This window comes from Diceros bicornis, chromosome 16 (assembly GCF_020826845.1).
Source record: "Diceros bicornis minor isolate mBicDic1 chromosome 16, mDicBic1.mat.cur, whole genome shotgun sequence".
Lineage (NCBI taxonomy): Eukaryota > Metazoa > Chordata > Mammalia > Perissodactyla > Rhinocerotidae > Diceros > Diceros bicornis.
In genome coordinates, this window is record NC_080755.1 from 10,971,399 (window position 1) to 10,990,481 (window position 19,083).

The 19,083-nt window shown below is 37.9% G+C and overlaps 1 protein-coding gene across 5 annotated transcripts in view; it reads left to right on the forward strand.

The window, feature by feature from the left end:
• SPIRE1 (spire type actin nucleation factor 1) overlaps positions 1–19,083 on the forward strand; it is a 242,050-nt gene that overhangs the window by 89,493 nt on the left and 133,474 nt on the right. For all 5 annotated transcript variants that reach the window (XR_009222388.1, XM_058556762.1, XM_058556764.1 and 2 more), the window contains one exon: positions 14,424–14,657. Coding sequence is in view for 4 of the 5 variants with exons in the window: in XM_058556762.1 (XP_058412745.1) it covers positions 14,424–14,657 (234 nt within the window). In the remaining variant the exon portion in view is untranslated. The remainder of the gene's footprint in view (positions 1–14,423; positions 14,658–19,083) is intronic.

Here is a 19,083-nt window from a genome sequence, read left to right on the forward strand (position 1 = left end):
ATATATTGAACATTACATCCAAAAACAGCAGAATACATGTTTTTCTTAAGTGTACACAGAACATTTTCGAAGATAGACCATATGTTGGGAAACAAAGCAAGCCTCAATAAATTTAAGTATATCGAAATTATGTCAAGCATTTTTTTCAAACCACAATGCTATGAAACTAGAAATCAACTACAAGAAAAAAGCTGGGAAAGTCACATATATGTGGAGACTAAACAACATGCTACTGAACAACCATTGGATCAATGAAGAAATCAAAGGAGAAATAAAAATATACCTGGAGACAAATGAAAATACATTATACCAATCCTTATGGGATGCAGCAAAAGCAGTACTAAGAGGAAAATTTGTAGCAATGCAGGCCTACCTTAAGAAACAAGAAAAATGTCAAATAAGCAGTCTTACACTATACCTAAAGGACTAGAAAGAGAAGAATAAACATAGCCCAAAGTCAGTCAAAGGAAGGAAATAATAAAAATCAGAGCAGAAATAAACGAAATAGAGACCAAAAAAACAATAGAAAGGATCAATGAAACTAAGAACTGGTTCTTTGAGAAGATAAACAAAATTAACAAATGCTTAGCCAGACTCACGAAAAAAAAAAGATAGAGAAGACTCAATAAATAAAAAAAATAAAATAAATAAAGGAGACTCAAAATCAGAAATGAAAAAGGAGAAATTACGATGGGCAACACAAAAATACCAAGGATTATAAGAGAATAATATGAAAAACTATGTGACAACAAATTGGATAGCTTAGAAGAAATGAATAAATTCTTAGAATCATACAACTTTCCAAAACTGAATCAAGAAGAAATAGAGAATCTTAATAGACTAATCACAAGTAAAGAGACTGAAACAGTAATCAAAAACCTCCCAAAAAATAAAAGTCCAGGACTAGATGGCTTCTCTGGTGAATTCTACCAAACATTCAAAAAATATATAATACCTGTCTTTCTCAAACTATTCTGAAATATTGAAGAGGACGGGACATTTCCCAACTCATTCTGCAAGGCCAACATTACTCTGATATTAAATCCAGACAAGGACAACACAAAATAGGAAAATTACAGGCCAGTATTGCTGATGAACATAGATGCAAAAATCCTCAACAAAATGTTAGCAAATTGAATACAACAATACATTAAAAGAATCGTATACCACAATCAAGTGGGATTTATTCTGGGGATGCAGGGATGGTTCAACATCTGCAAATCAATCAATGTGATACACCACATTAACAAAACGAGGAGTAAAAATCACATGGTCATCTCAGTAGATACAGAGAAAGCATTTGACAAGATCCAACATCCGTTTATGAATAAAAACTCTCAATAAAATGGGTGTAGAAGGAAAGTACCTCAACATAGTAAAGGCCATGTATGACAAACTCACAGCCAACATGATACTCATGGATGAAAAACTGAAAGCTGTTCCTCTAAGAACAGGAACAAGACAAGGATGCCCACTCTTGCCACTCTTATTCAACATAGTTCTGGAGGTTTTAGCCAGGGAAACTAGGCAAGAAATAAAAGGGAACCAAACTGGAAAGGAAGAAATAAAACTGACACTATTTGTGATGACATGATTCTATATTTAGAAAACCCTAAAGAATCCACCAAAAAACTGTTAGAAATAATCAACGAATACAGTAAAGTTGCAGAGTACAAAATCAACATACAAAAGTCAGTTGCATTTCTATACACCAACAATGAACTAGCAGAAAGAGAAATCAAGAATACAATCCCATTTACAATTGCAACAAAAAGAGTAAAATACCTAGGAATAAATTTGTCCAAGGAGGTGAAAGACCTATACACTGAAAACTATAAGATGTTATTGAAAGAAATAGAAGAAGACATAAAGAAGTGGAAAGATATTCCATGCTCATGGATTGGAAGAATGAACATAGTTAAAAATGTCCATTACCTAAAGCAATCTATAGATTGAGTACAATCCCAGTCAGAATCCCAATGACATTCTTCACAGAAATAGAACAAAGAATCCTAAAATTTATATGGAACAACCAAAGACCCTGAATAGCCATAGCAATCCTGGGAAGAAAAAAACAAAGCTGGAGGTATCACATTCCCTGAGTTTTCAAAATATACTACAAAGCTGTAGTAATCAAAACAGCTTGGTACTGACAGAAAAACAGAATTGAAAGCTCCAAAATAAAACCACACATTTATGGACAGCTAATCTTAACAAAGGAACCAAGAACATACTCTTCAATAAATGGTGGGAAAACTGGATGGCCACATGCGAAAGAATGAAAGTAGACCATTATCCTACACCATACACAAAAATTAACTCAAAATGGATTAAAGACTTGAACATAAGACCTGAAACCATGAAACTCCTAGAAGAAAATATAGGCAGTACACTCTTTGACATGGTCTTAGCAGTATCTTTTCGAATGCCATGTCTACTCAGGTGAGGGAAACAAAAAATAAACAAATGGGACTACATCAGACTCAAGAGCTTCTGCAAGGCAAAGGAAACCATGAACAAAACCAAAAGCCCACCAACTGGGAGAAAATTTTTGTAAATCATATATCTGACAAGGAGTTAGTTTCCAAAATATATAAGGAACTCATACAACTCAACAACAACAAAAAACAAACAACCCCATCAAAAAATGGACAGAAGGGGGCTGGCCCCATGGTCTAGTGATTAAGTTTGGCATACTCTGCTTCGGCGGCCCGGGTTCAGTTCCTGGATGTGGACCTGCACCACTCGTTGGCAGCCATGCTGTGGAGTGACTCACATACAAAATAGAGGAAGATTGGCACAGGTGTTAGCTCAGGGGGAATCTTCCTCAAGCAAAAAGAGGAAGATTGGCAACAGATGTTAGCTCAGGGTGAATCTTCCTCAGGGGAAAAAAAAAATGGGGAGAGGATATGAACAGACATTTTTCCAAAGAAGATATGCAGATGGCCAACAGGCACATGAAACGATGTTCAACATCACAAATTATTAGGGAAATGCAAATCAAACCTAGAGTGAGATATCACCTCACACCCGTCAGAATGGCTATAATTAATAAGACAAGAAATAACAAGCGTAGGAGAGGATGTGAAGAAAAGGGAACCCTCGTACACTGCTGGTAGGAATGAAAACTGGTGGAGCTACCATAGAAGACAATATGGAGATTCCTCAAAAAATTAAAAATAGAAATATCATATGATCCAGCTATTCCTCTACTGGGTATTTATCCAAAGAACATGAAATCAGTAATTCACAAAGATATATGCACCCCTATCTTCATTGCAGCATTATTCACAATAGCCAAGATCTGGAAGCAACCCAAGTGCACATCAACAGATGAATGGATAAATAAGATGTGGTATATATATACAAGGGAATACTATTCAGCCATAAAAAAGACAAAATTGTGCCATTTGTGACAACATGGATGGCCCTTGAGGGTGTTATGCTGAACAAAATAAGTCAGACAGAGGAAGACAAATACCATATGATTTTGCGCATATGTGGAAGATAAACAAACACACAGATAAGGAGAACAGATTAGTGGTTACCAGAGGAGAAGGGGATGGGGGAAGGATGAAAGGGGTAAAGGGGAACATATGTATGGTGATGGATAAAAAGTGGACTGTTAGTGGTGAACACGATGTAGTCTGTACAGAAACTGAAACATACACCACACCTGAACTTTGCACAACGTTGTAAGCCAGTATGACCTCAATAAAATAACTTTTTAAAAAATAGGATAAAATAGATTCAAGAAAGATCTAAAACTCTTTACCAGGTCTAAAAAACATCTTTACGGGGCTGGCCCGGCGGCGCAAGTGGTTAAGTGCGCGCACTCCGCTGCGACGGCCCGGGGTTCGCCGGTTCAGATCCTGGGTGCACACCGACACACCGCTTGTCAAGCCATGCTGTGGTGGCGTCCCATATAAAGTGGAGGAAGATGGGCATGGATGTTAGCCCAGGGCCAGTCTTCCTCAGCAAAAGAGAGGAGGATTGGCAGATATTAGCTCAGGGCCGATCTTCCTCACAAAAAAATAAAATAAAAATAATAAAAACATCTTTACGACACAGGCTCAGAGAGGAAAATGTTTAACTATTATGTCGTATGCGTGACTTGGCCATGATGGTTGACTATAAACCCAAAGTGTCAGCAATTTAATGAGTTTACCAGAAATCTGAATACTAAATTGGGTATATTTATAGATGTATGTGGCGTGGAACAAGGAAGGTGCTCATTTTGTCTGTTCTCTGATGATTATACTGCACATGGAATAGGATTTAATTCTGGATGCCACATTTTAGACAAACATGGGCAGACTAGGAAATGTTCAGATGTGCAGCTTTATGGTATAGTAGAATTCTGGATTTGAAGTTTCCTAAGTAACAAGTCCAAGTTGGAGTACTGGCTTTGTTACTTATTAACTGTCTGATGTTAAGCAATTTATTGGTCCTCTTTCAAGCTCAGTTCTCTCATCTTTAAAATGAGGATAATGTCTGCCTCACAGGATTGTGATGAAGAAAGGAAAACATGTTCCTAATGAAGTATTATACAGATATAAGGAAATTCTGTTCATCTAATTGGCAAAGGGACTGGAAGAGTTGAAGAAACTTTTTGTTTTAATTTTTAGGCTGCAGAAGAGGGGATTTTGGCAATGAGGTGTAACAATGAAGGCAAGATCAGCTACTATTTGTTGGATACCAGCTAAAGTGCTAGGCACCATGCCTGACAACCTTGATATAGGTTGTCCCCATTTAATCTGATTTGGCATTGAAGACTTTTGTGCTATCACAATTTACATGTTTAACAAAGATTTTAAAACACATACTTTGTGCAAAAGCAAAGTGCTAGGCATTGTAGCAAACACCAGGAAAAATCATACTTGATCCCTGTTCTAAGGAAGTTTATATTCTAGTAAAGGAGACAACATGGACTCAAATATTTTTAGGAAATGGAAGTTGACATGAAGAGGGGCCAGACGAAAGGGACTAGCGTGGTAAGAGGAAGATCGCATGTGGGCTTAGTGGGCTTGTAACCAACCTTGGGTGCTTTACATGGAACGTTGGTGTTAGTGTGTGTGCTCCTGTTCTGTAATGAGGTCACTGGGCATGGCTGGGTCTGGAGGCCATAGAACAGGCAGTTCTATTCATGTGTCCCTTTTCTCTAGAGCTGTAGGACTTTATAGGTAGCTATCATTAGCTGAGAGGTAATTGGGCATGATGTAGCAGCCTTAAATTTTGAAATATGTGGTTTTATTTAATGCCTTCTTTCCTCTACCCTTTATCAATCAGTTAGGCTTAAAAACCACTGCTTTCTAGTGTGCTTCACTTGTTCCATTTAACCTCAAGGTTTTACACTGTAATTCCTGTTCACTTTAATGAATGTTAGAGTCTCTGGAAGTGTCCAAGAGAGGTCCGGTGCCAATGTGACAGGACATGAATGATGATTTTCCAGCTGCCTGGAGATTGGTAACTCAGAGGAATATTTTTGATCTCACACTGCTGTTTCTCTTGGGTTTTCTTAACATTTCCACAGGTTTTGCCTAATGAACTTCTAAAATTAGTAAAAGTAAGTATATATCTAGGCGAGCTGGTATATCCAGGTACTGTTATGTTTCAGTTGTTTTTCTGGTGCTCACCCCTTATCCCCAGCTCAAGACTGCGTCTGAAGAACTAGGTATATGCTTCTCTAGCAAAAGATGTGAAATTCCCTTAGTCTATGGAAGTGGTGAGTCACCTGGTGTACATGTCAGTCTAATAATGCCCAGCCTTGTTATGCTGTGTTTCTAAGAGGTTGGGTTAAATATAGAACTATTTTATGACTCAGGTTTAAATCAGAAAAGGTGAATAGATTTGGGACATTTAAACCAGGTCAGATGTAGTTTATCCTTGAGCTAGGAGACCCTCCAGAAGGTTTCAGAGCTGTTCAGGTCTGGATCACCACTATAGTGGTCTGTTGGAATGAGAAGGATTGAATTGACATTTGTTTTTGCCTATGTCCGTAAAATCCATATCCAACCTTCAACCATACATGTCTGAGTGGAAGGAATTTATATTTTGGTTCATTCATTCATTAACTGTTGAGTCTTTGCTGTTTATAAAATAATGTGAAGCTGTAAAGATGAATCTTAGAGGATTTTTGCCTTCAAGGAGCTTATTAGTCTTATTGGGGAATTAAGATATGTATATAATTAACGGTAATCCAAGTTAAAAAGTGAAATGTACCACATAAAAGTACAAGTCAATGTCATGGTGTTTCTGAAGAAAAAATGATTTTTTCCATCTAGGGAAGAAGAGTGGATAGAGACTGTGATGTGATGGTGGAATAAGGGTCAGTGAGTCATCATGGAAGAGATCCATTTGAGCAGGGGGATGGAAAAATGAGTAGGGTTCGGACATACAACAATACAGGAGACAGACCATGTGGAAAGTAGGAATGAGACTGAATAATGGCATAGAGACAAAGTGTAAAGCATATAAAGGAAAAGATAAAAAATCAGTATAGTTGGACAGCAGTATACATGAATGATAACAAAAGAAAATTAGGTTGAAAAGGTAAGTTACAGCAAGATGAGAAAAAAGATCAGAATGTTAAAGTGGATTTGTCTTTTAAGACCTACTCACCCACCCTGGGAATGTCTGGAAGACACACCTTTTACCATGACTGTGAGAAATAAATTTGTGAGGGGAGCGCTGGCATCCTTGAAGAGCTCTGTAATTGCTCTTCTCTGTAGGTTAGACCTTACAGAGGGGGGACTGCAGTCACTGAATTGGGAAACCTAAATGCAACGGGAGTAGTTGGATCCTGGGATGGCAGAGGCCAAGTGGTGGCACTCAATCACCAAAGGCAAGATAGATGTGGTTACCATAACATATCGCAGAGTCAAAGCAGCAATCAGAATAGTCTGACTCCCAAAGACCTATGGCCATTGGCTATTTGATCATGGTGTTCCTAGCAGTGAAATAGATAGGAAGCCCACTAAATTCTTACTTGATATATGTAAACAGAAAAATTCTAGGTAACCTGAATCATAAAAACAGAGTCATGATCCCTCAATCAATTCCCAGACTTGAGCCGTTTATGGACCCAGAACCCTTTGAATGAAGGAGAGGCCAGGTCCCCTTGAGGAAGGATCCCAGTATACTGCCACATATTTACATTGTTAATCTTTCTCCCAGCCTTCTCCAAAGGGACCTACAGCCTTTTATCAGGGTAACAGTGCATTGGGGAAGGAAATAATCAGACGTTTCAGGGACTACTGGACACTGGCTCTGAACTCACATTGATTCTAGGAGACCCAAAATGTCACTGTGGTGTACCAGTTAGAATAGGACTTATGGAGGTCAAATAATCAATGGAGTTTTACTTCAGGTCCCTCTCACAGTGAGGCCAGGGCATTCCTGAACCCATTCTGAATCTGGTTATTTCCCCAGGTCTGGAATGTATAATTGGAGTAGACATACTCAGCAGCTGCCAGAATACCCACCTTGGTTCCCTGATCTGTTAAGTAAAGGCTGTTATGGTGGGGAAGACCAAGTGGATGCCACTAGAACTGCTTCTACCTAAGAAAATAGTACACCAAAAGCAATACCACATTCCTGGAGGGATTTTAGAGATTAGTGCCACCATCAAGGACTAGAAAGATGCAGGGATGGTGATTCCCACCACATCTCCATTCAGCTTGCCTATTTGGCCTATGCAGAAGACAGATGGATCTTCGAGAATGACGTTGGATTATTGTAAGCTTAACCAGGTGGTGGCTCCAATTGCATCTATACCAGATGTGGTTTCATTGCTTGAGCAAATTAATACATCCCCTGGTACCTAGTATGCAGCTGTTGATCTGACAAATGCATTTTTCTCTATGCTTGTCAATAAAGACTACCAGAAGCAGTTTGCTTTCACCTGGCAAGACCAGCAGTGCATCTTCACTGTTCTACCTCAGAGGTGTATCCACTCTCCAGCCCTATGTCATAATTTAGTTCACAGGAGTCTTGATTGCTTTTCTCTTCCACAAGATATCACACAGGTCCTTCACATTGATGACATTATACTGATTGGACCTAATGAGCAAGAAGTAGCAACTACTCTAAATTTATTGGTAAGACATTTGTGTGTCAGAGGGTGGGAAATAAATCCGACCAAAATTCACAGGCCTTCCACCTCAGTGAAGTTTCTCTGGGTCCAGTGGTGTGGGGCATGTCAAGATATCCCTTCTTAGGTGAAGGATAAGTTGTTATATCTGGCCCCTCCTACAAACAAAAAAGAGGCACAATGGCTAGTGGTCCTCTTTGGATTTTAGAGGCAGCATATTCTTCTAAATATGTTGTATTACTCTGGCCCATTTACCAAATGACCCAGAAAACTGCTAGTTTTGAGTAGGACCTAGAACAAGAAAAGGCTCTGCAACAAGTCCAGGTTGCTGTGCAAACTACTCTGCCACTTGGGCCCTTGGATCTGCAATGGTGCTTGAAGTGTCAGTGGCAGAGAGACATGTGATTTGGAACCTTTGGCAGGCCACTGTAGGTAAATGACAACACAGGCCCTTAGGATTTTGGAGCAAAGCCCTGTCATCATTTGTGGATAACTATTCTTGTTTTGAGAAACAGCTCTTAGCCTGCTATTGGTCCATAGTAGAGACTGAACACTTAACCATGGGCCACGAAGTTACCGTGTGACCTGAGCTGCCCATGATAAACTGGGTGTTATCTAACACTTCAAGCCATGAAGTTGGGTGTGTGCAGCAGGACTCTATCATCAAGTGGAAGTGGTATATATGTGATGGGGCCCAAGTAGTCCTGGAAGGCACTGCCCAAATACACTTTTGCTATACTACCTTCTCTCTCCCAGCCTATACCTCTTGCCTTGTAGGGAGTTCTACAATCAGTTTACAGAAGAGAAAACTTGGGCCTGGTTCACAGATGGTTCTGCATGACATGCAGCCACCACCTGAAAGTGAACAGCTACAGCACTACAGCCCCTTTCTGGGACGTCCCTGAAGGACAGTAGAGAAGGGAAATCCTCCCAGTGGGCAAAACTTTGAGCAGTGCACCTGGTTGTACACTTTGCTTGGAAGGAACATGTTTGGAAAATTGATGAGAAAGAAATTTGGGAAAGAGGTATGTGGATAGACCTCTCTGAATGGGCAAAAAACATGAAAATATTTGTGTCTCAAGTGAAAGCTTACCAAAGAGAGACCTCAGCAGAGGAAGATTTTAATATTCAAGTGGATAGGGTGACCTGTTCTATGGACACCAGTCAGCCCCTTTTCCCAGCCGCTCTGTCATCGCCCAGTGGGCTCATGAACATGGCTATAGTGGCAGGGATGGAGGTTATGTGTAGGATCCTCAACATGGATTTCCACTTACCAAGGTTGACCTGGCTATAGCCACTGCTGAGTGCCCAATCTGCCAGCAACAGAGACCAACCTTTAGTCCCAGTATGGCACCATTTCCCAGGGATCAGCCAACTTTCCTGGTGGCAGGTTGATTACATTGGACTGCTTCCATTATGGAAGGGGCAGCATTTTGTTCTTATTGGAAGAGACACTGACTCTAGATATGGATTTGCCTTCCCTGCGTGCAGTGCTTCTGCCAAAACTGACATCCAGGGACTTATCGAATGCCTTATTTACCGTCGTGGTATTCCACACAGCATTGTTTCTGATCAAGAAACTCACTTCACAGCAAATAAGTGTGGCAATGGGCCCAAGCCCATGGAACTTACTGGTCTTACTATGTTCCCCACCATCCTGAAGCAGCAGTCTTGATAGCGTGGTGGAATGGCCTTTTGAAAGACTCAGTTACAGTGACAGCTAAGTGGCAATACCTTGCAGAGCTGGGGCAGGGTTCTCCGGAAGGCTGTATATGCTCTGAGTCAGCATCCAATATATGGTACTGTTTTTCCCCTAAGCAGGATTCACAGTTCCAGGAATCAACAGGTGGAAATGGAAGGGGCACCACTCATTATTACCACTAGTGACCCATTAGTGACCCCTAGCAACATTTTGCTTCGTGTTCCTGCTCTGCTGGCCTAGAGGTCTTAATTCCAAAGGGAGAAATGGTTTCACCAGGAGACTCAACAATGATTCCACTGAATTAGAAGTTAATACTGCTGCCCAGCCACTTTGAGTTCCTCATGCCTGTGAGTCAACAGGCAAAGAAGAAGTTACTGTGCTCTCTGGGGTGTTTGGTCCTGACTGCCAAGGGGAAATTGGACTGCCAAACCACAATAGAGCTAAGGAAAAGTATGTCTAGAATATAGGCAAACTCTTAGGGTGATTAAGGTTAGTGGAAAATCACGAACCAATCCATGTAGGACTACTAACAGCTCAGACCCTTTGGGAATGAAACTTTGGGTCACCCTACCAGGTAAAAAACCACAACCAGCTGAGGTACTTACTAAAGGCAAAGGGAATATGGAATGGGTATTGGAAGAAGGCAGTTATAAATACCAGGAATGACCATATGACCAGTTGCAGAAATGAGGACTGTAATTGCATGAGTATTTCCTCCTTATTTTGTTTTGAATATTTGTGTGTGTGTGTCTCAGGTATCTTTGTTTTCTTCCCTTTCTGATCTCATTATATAACATAAGATGTATTGACTTTATATCATAATATTTAAGTATTGTTAACTTTACATCATAGTATTTAAGTTATGGGATATCAAAGGAGAAGACTAAATATCACTCAAGGATTTTGATCCCTTTCTGGGGAAAAGGTTAGTGTCTTTTTGGTTGTACAGGATAGTTGTATCATGTTAGGTGGAATTGTGACCTTGTTATTGTTTTCTTTTAGGGATGAAGATTTAAGGAGATGTGTATGAGTGCTAAGTTGACAAGGGGTGGATTTGTGATGGTTAATTTTATGTGTCAACTTGACTGAGCCATGGGCTGCCCGGATATTTGATCAAACATTATTCTGGGTGTTTCTGTGAAGGTATTTTTGAATGGGATTAACATTTAAATTGGTAGACTGAGCAAAGCAGATTGCCCTCACTAATGTGGATGGGCCTCATCAAATCAGTTGAAGGCCTGAATAGAACAAAAAGCTGACCTCCTGTGAGTAAGAGACAGAATTTTTCCTGACAGCTTTTGAACTGGGATGTTGGCTTTTTTCCTGCCTTCTGAGTCGAATTGAAATATTGGCTCTTAATGGATCTTGAGCCTGCTGGCCTTTGGACTGGAAATGACACCACTGGCTCTCCTGGGTCTCCAGTTTGCTGACCCACCCTGCAGATCTGGGACTTATCAGTCTCCATGACTGCATGAACCAATTCCTCATAATAAATCTCTTTGTATGTAAATATATACATCCTATTGGTTCTCTCTGGAGAGCCCTGACTAATACACATTTGGTTAGTCCTGACTGATAACAGATTCAACTACTGCTAGGTTAAATAGTTTGAAACTGCTTCAGAAAGATTAATCTAACATCACTGTATAAAACAAATGGAAATGTAGAGAGGCTGGGGAAAGGAAGACCAGTTTGGTTCTTATAGCCACCTAGGCAACAGGTTCCTCTGGGCTAGAAATATAAGTTAAGGAAATATCAGAATACGTATCATATTTATAGCCTTGGTAATGGATAAAAGCACTTTGCAAGAGATTGTAGAATGCATGAACTCTGAGGAACTCCATCATTTAAATAGTTACAAGAGAAGGCACCTAAGGCAGATTGAGAAGGAGTAGCTGCTGAGTTGAGAGGGAAAATCAGAAGTCCAGAGTGTTTAGAACAGAAGACAATTGTCAGTTGTGTCTGTGGCTGTTGAACAGCCATTTCAGATGAAAACGGCATTGTTCATTAGTTTTGGCATACAGAGATTGTGATTTTACATGTAGTTTCAGTGGCTTCAAAAGATTAGATGCCAGATTGGAATGGATTAAACAGTGAATGGAAGGAGAGAAAAGAGAGACAGAGCATGAAGACACCCCTTTTGAGAAGTTTTGCTAGGAAAAGGGAGCACAGAAATGAGATTATGGCTGGAGGAAGGTGAAGGGTTCAGGGAGGGTGGGATTGACCTTTGATAGGAAGAGAGATACTTTCTCCACTGTGAAAAGAGGGAAGGGCAAAGTAAGTGTAGATGCTTACCAGATTATACATTTGAAAGTGGGAAAATGAGTGAATTTTCATCTAATGACTTTTATTTCGCAGTAGAGTATGAGGGAGAGTTATCAGCTGAGACCTAGAGAGGCAGAAGGGGCGTTGGAGAGAAAGAAGGTATAAAAATGGCCTTCGTGAAGAAGGGATGGCCCCTGGAGGTAAATTCGTGAGCAGGGTAGGAACAAAGCTTGCTGAGCAGCCCCGGGGTTCTTGCTAAGGTTGGAAGCCATCGTTGGTGTTGGCATCTGCTGTGGTTTTGTGGTTTCTCTTTTTTTATTTCTGCCGCTCTAGAGGAGGAGTAGGGATATAGATGATTAGATTCTTCCAAGTGTGTAAGACTCTCAATTAAGTGTAATTTCTAAGTGACAATAGTTGCAGTAAGACCCTTTCAGCCTTAAGAAGAATACACTGAACATAATTTAACTTTTTCTTGATATCTAAGATTTTTATTATACTAGCTATGATGCTCTGAGTGTTAAAGTGACTGCTCTAGGTTCAATTTGACAAGTTTTTACTGAGTGCACATCACAGTGCCAGACTCTGCTGATATTGCACTGATAGTTAAAATCCCTGTCCTCAGTAGCACCTGCCTGTGGTGATCATGTCAGTGCTGTGAAGGCAGTGTGTACCTTCTGCCAGGGGAAGACAGAACAGGTACCTTCTACAGAACAGATTGGTGGACAGTGGTGGGATGTCAAGGGAGGTTACCAAAAGAGGTGACCAATTAGTCACTTGGCTTGGAACTTAGAAGATCCATTGTCATACAAAACAACTTCGAAAATAGTGGTTAGAGTTCCAGGTCAGACCATAAAAACCAATGAAAATTCATTCAGAGAGAGTGAAAAAAAGAGTATTCTTTAAAAACTAGAAGTTGAGAATTTTTAAGCCTTATATTCACTTTGAAACTTGTGTTGAACAAATACTATTTCATTTGATAAGGTAGATTTAAGATTTTGTGGACATTTTTTTTGAGTGAATGTCTGAATCCTTTTAAGGGCTATAGTATGTGAAGATAATGACTCTATTGTATTTAACTCATGTTCAAAACTTATGATTTTTCCTTTGATATCATATAAGCAACTTTTTTTTTTAAACACAGCATTGACTATGACTACAAGTAGAATAAAGAAAAGGAAAGATAGATGGGGGTAACTAGATAAACATTGGAAAAGAGTGAGCTAGGGGCTGGGAGGGAGGGCAGATAACATTTATTTAGTAGCTATTATAAGTCAGGTACCGGATTAGGTACTTCCATGCATAGTGAATGCATTTAGTCTTAATAAAATCCCCTGAGATGTAGATATCATTGATACCCATTTTACAGATAAGAAAAATCATGACTAAAATAAATAATTGGCCCTGAGTCAAATTGTTAGTGGTAAAAGTCAGAATTTAATCCTAAATGGTTAGTGGTAAAAGTTAGAATTTAATCCTAAATCATTGACTTCATTGCCTGTGTCAATGGCACCAAAATGGCTAAGGTGAAATATGTGTATTGTAAAATAAAATAAAAGTTTTGTTTATATGAGATTTTTCTGAGCAGAAAAGAAAGGCAATGTTGAGAATAAAGTAGAATTCCCTGTATTGGCCAAAGCCTGGAACATTTGTCAGGATGATATTAGACAGTGATGTATGTCCACTGTTCATAAATCAGATTCATATTTCCCAGGAGGTAATACTGGTGGAGGTGGGGTGCTAGAGAGGATTATCTATGCACTACATTGCAAGTTCACAGTTTGTAAAAGTCTTTCATTTATTTGCACCACATGAGAGATACTTGTTTCTAATAATTGAGTAGAACTCAGTGAGCAGTGTGTATATGGATATGAATATATTTTTTGTTTAAACTTAAGTTAGCTGCTACCAATAACTGAGTTTTTAGTCTCTCAGATCTTTGGTATGTCTATGAAATCCCTAATTAGATAAACATTGGCATAAGAGTTCTGAAAGGATATGTTCTTTGATAACTCTGTCTGTTCTCAAAAATGTCTTTTGGAAATGTGGAAAATCAACCTGGTTAGTATTTTATATAAATGGAGAATATAGATTTTTAGCATACAGTATAAATCTAAGGAAACATAAAAAGAGTTTGTACTTGTGTTATATACTGGTTTGAAGAATCACAGAAAAATTTTCATAGGAGATTTTTTTTTAATGCATAGATGAAACTTTTAAATATCTCTTCAAATCTAACTTGTCACGTTTCTGAAATGGAATAGAATAGACCTAGCTTAAATATCATACTAAATATTTTATGCCTTGCAGTTAGTTCTATAAAACTGTTTAGTCATATCCATTGACCACTTTCTTTAATGTTTCTAGGTTATTGAGTCTTTGGGAATTATTATCTATAAAGCACTGGACTATGGTTTGAAGGAGAATGAAGAAAGGGAATTAAGCCCTCCCTTGGAACAGCTCATCGATCGCATGGCCAACACGGTAGAAGCTGATGGTAGCAATGATGAGGGCTATGAGGCTGTGGATGAAGGCCTAGAAGATGAAGAAGATGAAAAGAGAAAAGTCTCAGCTATCCGATCATATAGAGATGTCATGAAGGTAAGGCAGCAGTTTATATAGTACTTATTTCTTTCAAGAGTTATTTCACTTAAAAAAACTGAATGGTGATTCAGTATTTGATAGTAGTTCTTAGACTTTCAGTTATAAGTGAAATGAATAAGGAAGTAAAATACTCTTGATTCTGTGACTTGTTCATAGCCTCAACGTGGTCTTTTATGGTTGAGTCATAACTCTCAAAAAACTACTTTTAGATATTGTATGCCCCTTATCATGACATATTGTACACCAGCTTGCCTGGGTATTATGTCTCCAGTTGACTCCTGTTTTCTTGACCTATTCAGTGGTATTTATATGTAAAGAAACAAATTCTGTAGCTTGAATTGAATTTTTCTCCTTAGTTAATTTTTCCTGTGTACTTGAAGGCCATAATTTCTACAATACTAAATGCACAGAGATTAACATTAAGGCAGATTTGTCAAATTAGTCTTAAAAGAGCATTCTGTTTAGAGTTATTTGTATATGATGTTTACTAGATTTTGTAAGCAGTATTGGCTATATATCACTTATTTTCCAACTTATCATAAAGCATTTCAGAGACGGGAATAGAGAGGAACTGTGAAAGCAGTGCTTTTCAGGTATATTGCAGCATACCCTGCTTCCCACTCCTTCTCAGATAATAAATCTCTCAGGAACTCTGGAATGAGACTGTACAGTTATGATTCTTATGAAATTCAGATATATGCTTTAGTTCTTTTAGTGCTTGTAGTACTTCTCATTTTAAATCAACAGCATATACAACTAAAATCCCTCATGTATGTACAAATTGAAATTTCACATGTTTTATTATATTTTCTGATGTTAAGGTATATTTTTAAAAATATACATACATAATTAAAGGCCAAATAAAACTTTCTGCATACCACAAATGACCTACTTGTTCCATTATAGACCAGTGATAAATAGTGATAAAAACTGAAGAGTAAAAGGTTTTCCGTTAAGAAACAAAACTACTCTGCCTCTAAAACTGAGCTAACTTTTTTGGTAGTGAGTGTGTGTGTCGGGGATGAACAAGGAGTGGTGAAGGAGGAAGGGAACCACCTAACCAACTGTATGAATTAAATTAACTCTGGCAACAATAGAATGATAGATGTCATAGCCAGACTGCTCTCTTATACTATAGATTTGGAAGATGAGGGCTAGAGATTCGTTGGAATCTTACACTTCTTATTTCAGTGATGTTAAATATGTTAACTTATAAAAAATTCTTGGACATTCAGTAATTTGAACTGATAACTTTTATTTTGTTTATTATTTTTTAATTTGAGCTACTGTGTCTACCCTCCTACCTATCTTATTGCTATCATAATATGAAAAATAAAGAGTTAAAAGGTGTTTAGAAAGACAGGTTTTATAGATTAGAGGAAAACTGTAAGTTTACCAATTCCATTCTTAGGAATTTTGTTGGAGAATATCATATCCTCACCTCTTGTTTCCATGCTAATCAAAACCGATCAATTAAAAATTTCCACATCTATAACAATACGTTCTGAATGTTTCTTTTAGCTAAATGAGAAGAAAAATTATTGCTGAAACATTTGACAAGTAAACTGAAATTTCAAAATATCAAAAAACCCATCGCTCATGGCCATATAATGTGACACACATGAGTTTGTGGTTTGGTTAGTGGGTTGAAATCTTCAGTTAGTAAATTGACTCCTTATTTACTTTCTTGGAAAAGAAGACAAGAATTAACTGAAGAAATGTAACTACTTTCTTCTTGTTGGAAGTGGAAATGTAAAACTAAGTTTGAATAATATAAATAATAGAATATTTAGGAACTTGGAGACAATTTGTTTTCAGTTCTTAGAAAGACATCACTAGTGTGTAACTTTTTCCCTGAATAGTCATTTATTCCTACTAATCTTTTAATTTGGTATGTTTTAATATTGTGTGTTATAGTTGAAAAGTGCTTTCACACTCATTGTTATCTGACCCTTCTCATGATACCGTGAGGTATATTGGAGAGGCATTTTTATACTCATTTTACAAATGAAAGAACTAAGACTCAGAGAGTTATGTAACTTATCCAGCTTCACGAAAGTGAATAAGTGAGAGGAAGAGTAGATGGTGGTTAAATTCAGAGGCTTATGATCATGTAGGACTTAGATTGAAACCCCGATTTTGCCATTTTTGTACCACCTGTGTTACCCTGGATTATGTAATCCTGTGATCCTTATTCTTATGTAAAGTGAGAATAATAATACTTACCTGATTTTTGGGGGCAGATTAAATTAGATAACATAATTAATATAAAGTATCTAGTGTAGTCTTGTCATGAATAAAAATTTAATAGCATTTACTATATGCCAGGCATTTTTCTGCTGGTAGTAAACAACATGCAAATGGTCCCTATCTTTTTTTTTTTTGTGAGGAGATCAGCCCTGTGCTAACATCCGCCAATCCTTCTCTTTTTTGGCTGAGGAAGACTGGCCCTGGGCTAACATCTGTGCCCATCTTACTCCACTTTATATGGGACACCGCCACAGCATGGCTTGCCAAGCAGTGCGTGCCTGGGATCCGAACCAGCAAACCATGGGCCCCCTCAGCGGGTGCGAGCACTTAACCGCTTGCGCCACCAGGCCAGCCCCGAAATGGTCCCTATCTTTATAGCTCTTAGTTGTAATGGAGAAAAACAGAATATAAACAAGGAATGCGTAAACACACACACATAATTTTTTCGACGCATTCCAGGGCTTTTTGCCACTGCATATAGATCAGAATAAATTGCAGGCACAAATTTATATCAGAGATAGAACATGTTCTTCCCTTAAATTAAGAATATAACACTAAAATATCTTCTTTTCAGTTTAAGTATTTCTTGAGAAATATATATAACTGGACGCTTTCAAGAAGTATTAAGATCATACTTAAAAATTATTTTTGTATCTACAATTATATCCTGGAAAAGATTCATTCAATTAACATTAGTCAAAAAGAAAAGAGATTGTAGACATGAAGTAAACAGTGGTGATGAAGAGTAAAGTATGTAGGAAAGGAATATTGAAGAGACAAGGTTAAGGATGATGGAGCAGTAAGACGTGAGACAGTGAATAGAAAGGAAGAGTAAAAGAAGTGGTGTAAGATCTAGAAAGTCTTTGAGAAATGACTAAAATTAATATGAGAATAGTTCATGAACAAAGTTCTTCATTTGAGACTAATGTAAAAGTCTTAGCTTATTTATGCATTCATTTACATTTCAAATATTCAGTAAGCAGTCTGACTTCTTTGTGCTGAGTGTTCTATCAGGCACTTAGGTTGCTGAGATGAACTTAACTGGGGTTAAATGAACCCCAGTGAGATACATATTATAGACCTGGTATGTAGGACCATACTAGCCCATACACTACCTTTGTGCAAATTAGCAATAAGCTTTCTTTCTTTAAGATACTTTACTTCCATCTGTAAGAAAATTGTTGTAATAAATATAAATTTGCAATGTCTGTGATGTGGAGGATGTTCTTCTAGGTGTAATACCCTCATAAACAGTCTGAACGTATGGAAATGGTGGTCTAACACATGTACATGGGATGCTTGGAGACAACAGAGAGGGGCACTGAACTCAGCCTGGTGGATTCTGGTTCGCTTATACAATCCAATCCCCCCTAATAATTGGGGAATGTAAATAAAGAAATATAATTTGCAGCTCTTTTGCAAGCAAGAATTTACTTTTGTTGAAATTTGAAATTACGGTAAATTTTTTCACTCAGTAGTTGATAGCTACAGTGTAAATTTACACAGTTCTTATATAAAATAATTTGACAGTATATTAAAAAGTCTAAAATGGTTCACTATTTATAATAACAAAAGGCTAGAAATATCCCAGATGCCCATTAATAGGGAAATGGTTAAAGTAACTATGGTACAGCGAATCAGTAGAGTACTATATAGCTATCAAAAGGATTAAGGATAGATCTCTAGGATATACTGTTTACTTGAAAAAACAAGATAATAGAAAAGTGTATGTAGTATGCCAGCATTTATCTAAGAAATGGTATGGATAAGAATATATATAAAAATATTTGCTTATATTTAAAAAAAAAAGGAACAATAAACTAAAGGAAAAAATTAGCTATAGGTAGAGAAAAAGGAACAGAATAGAAACTAGGACAGGCCTTAAAGCTAAGCATCTCTGAATATACTTGATTCTGTAGATTTGATTTAGAAAGAATATAAATATTTTACATAATTATAAAACAAAATTGAATATAGAAATATAATCTCCCTCCAAATCCAAAGCAAATTGAACATAACTGTTATCACATTGGAGACGTAACCACATAGAAACACCTAGAAAGCAATTACCACATAGTAGCAATGAACACAGCTACCACTAGATTATGCTCTCTGAATACCACTCCCCACTAAAAGAATTCCAGGATTCCTTAGAGAAACGGCTAATTCCAGA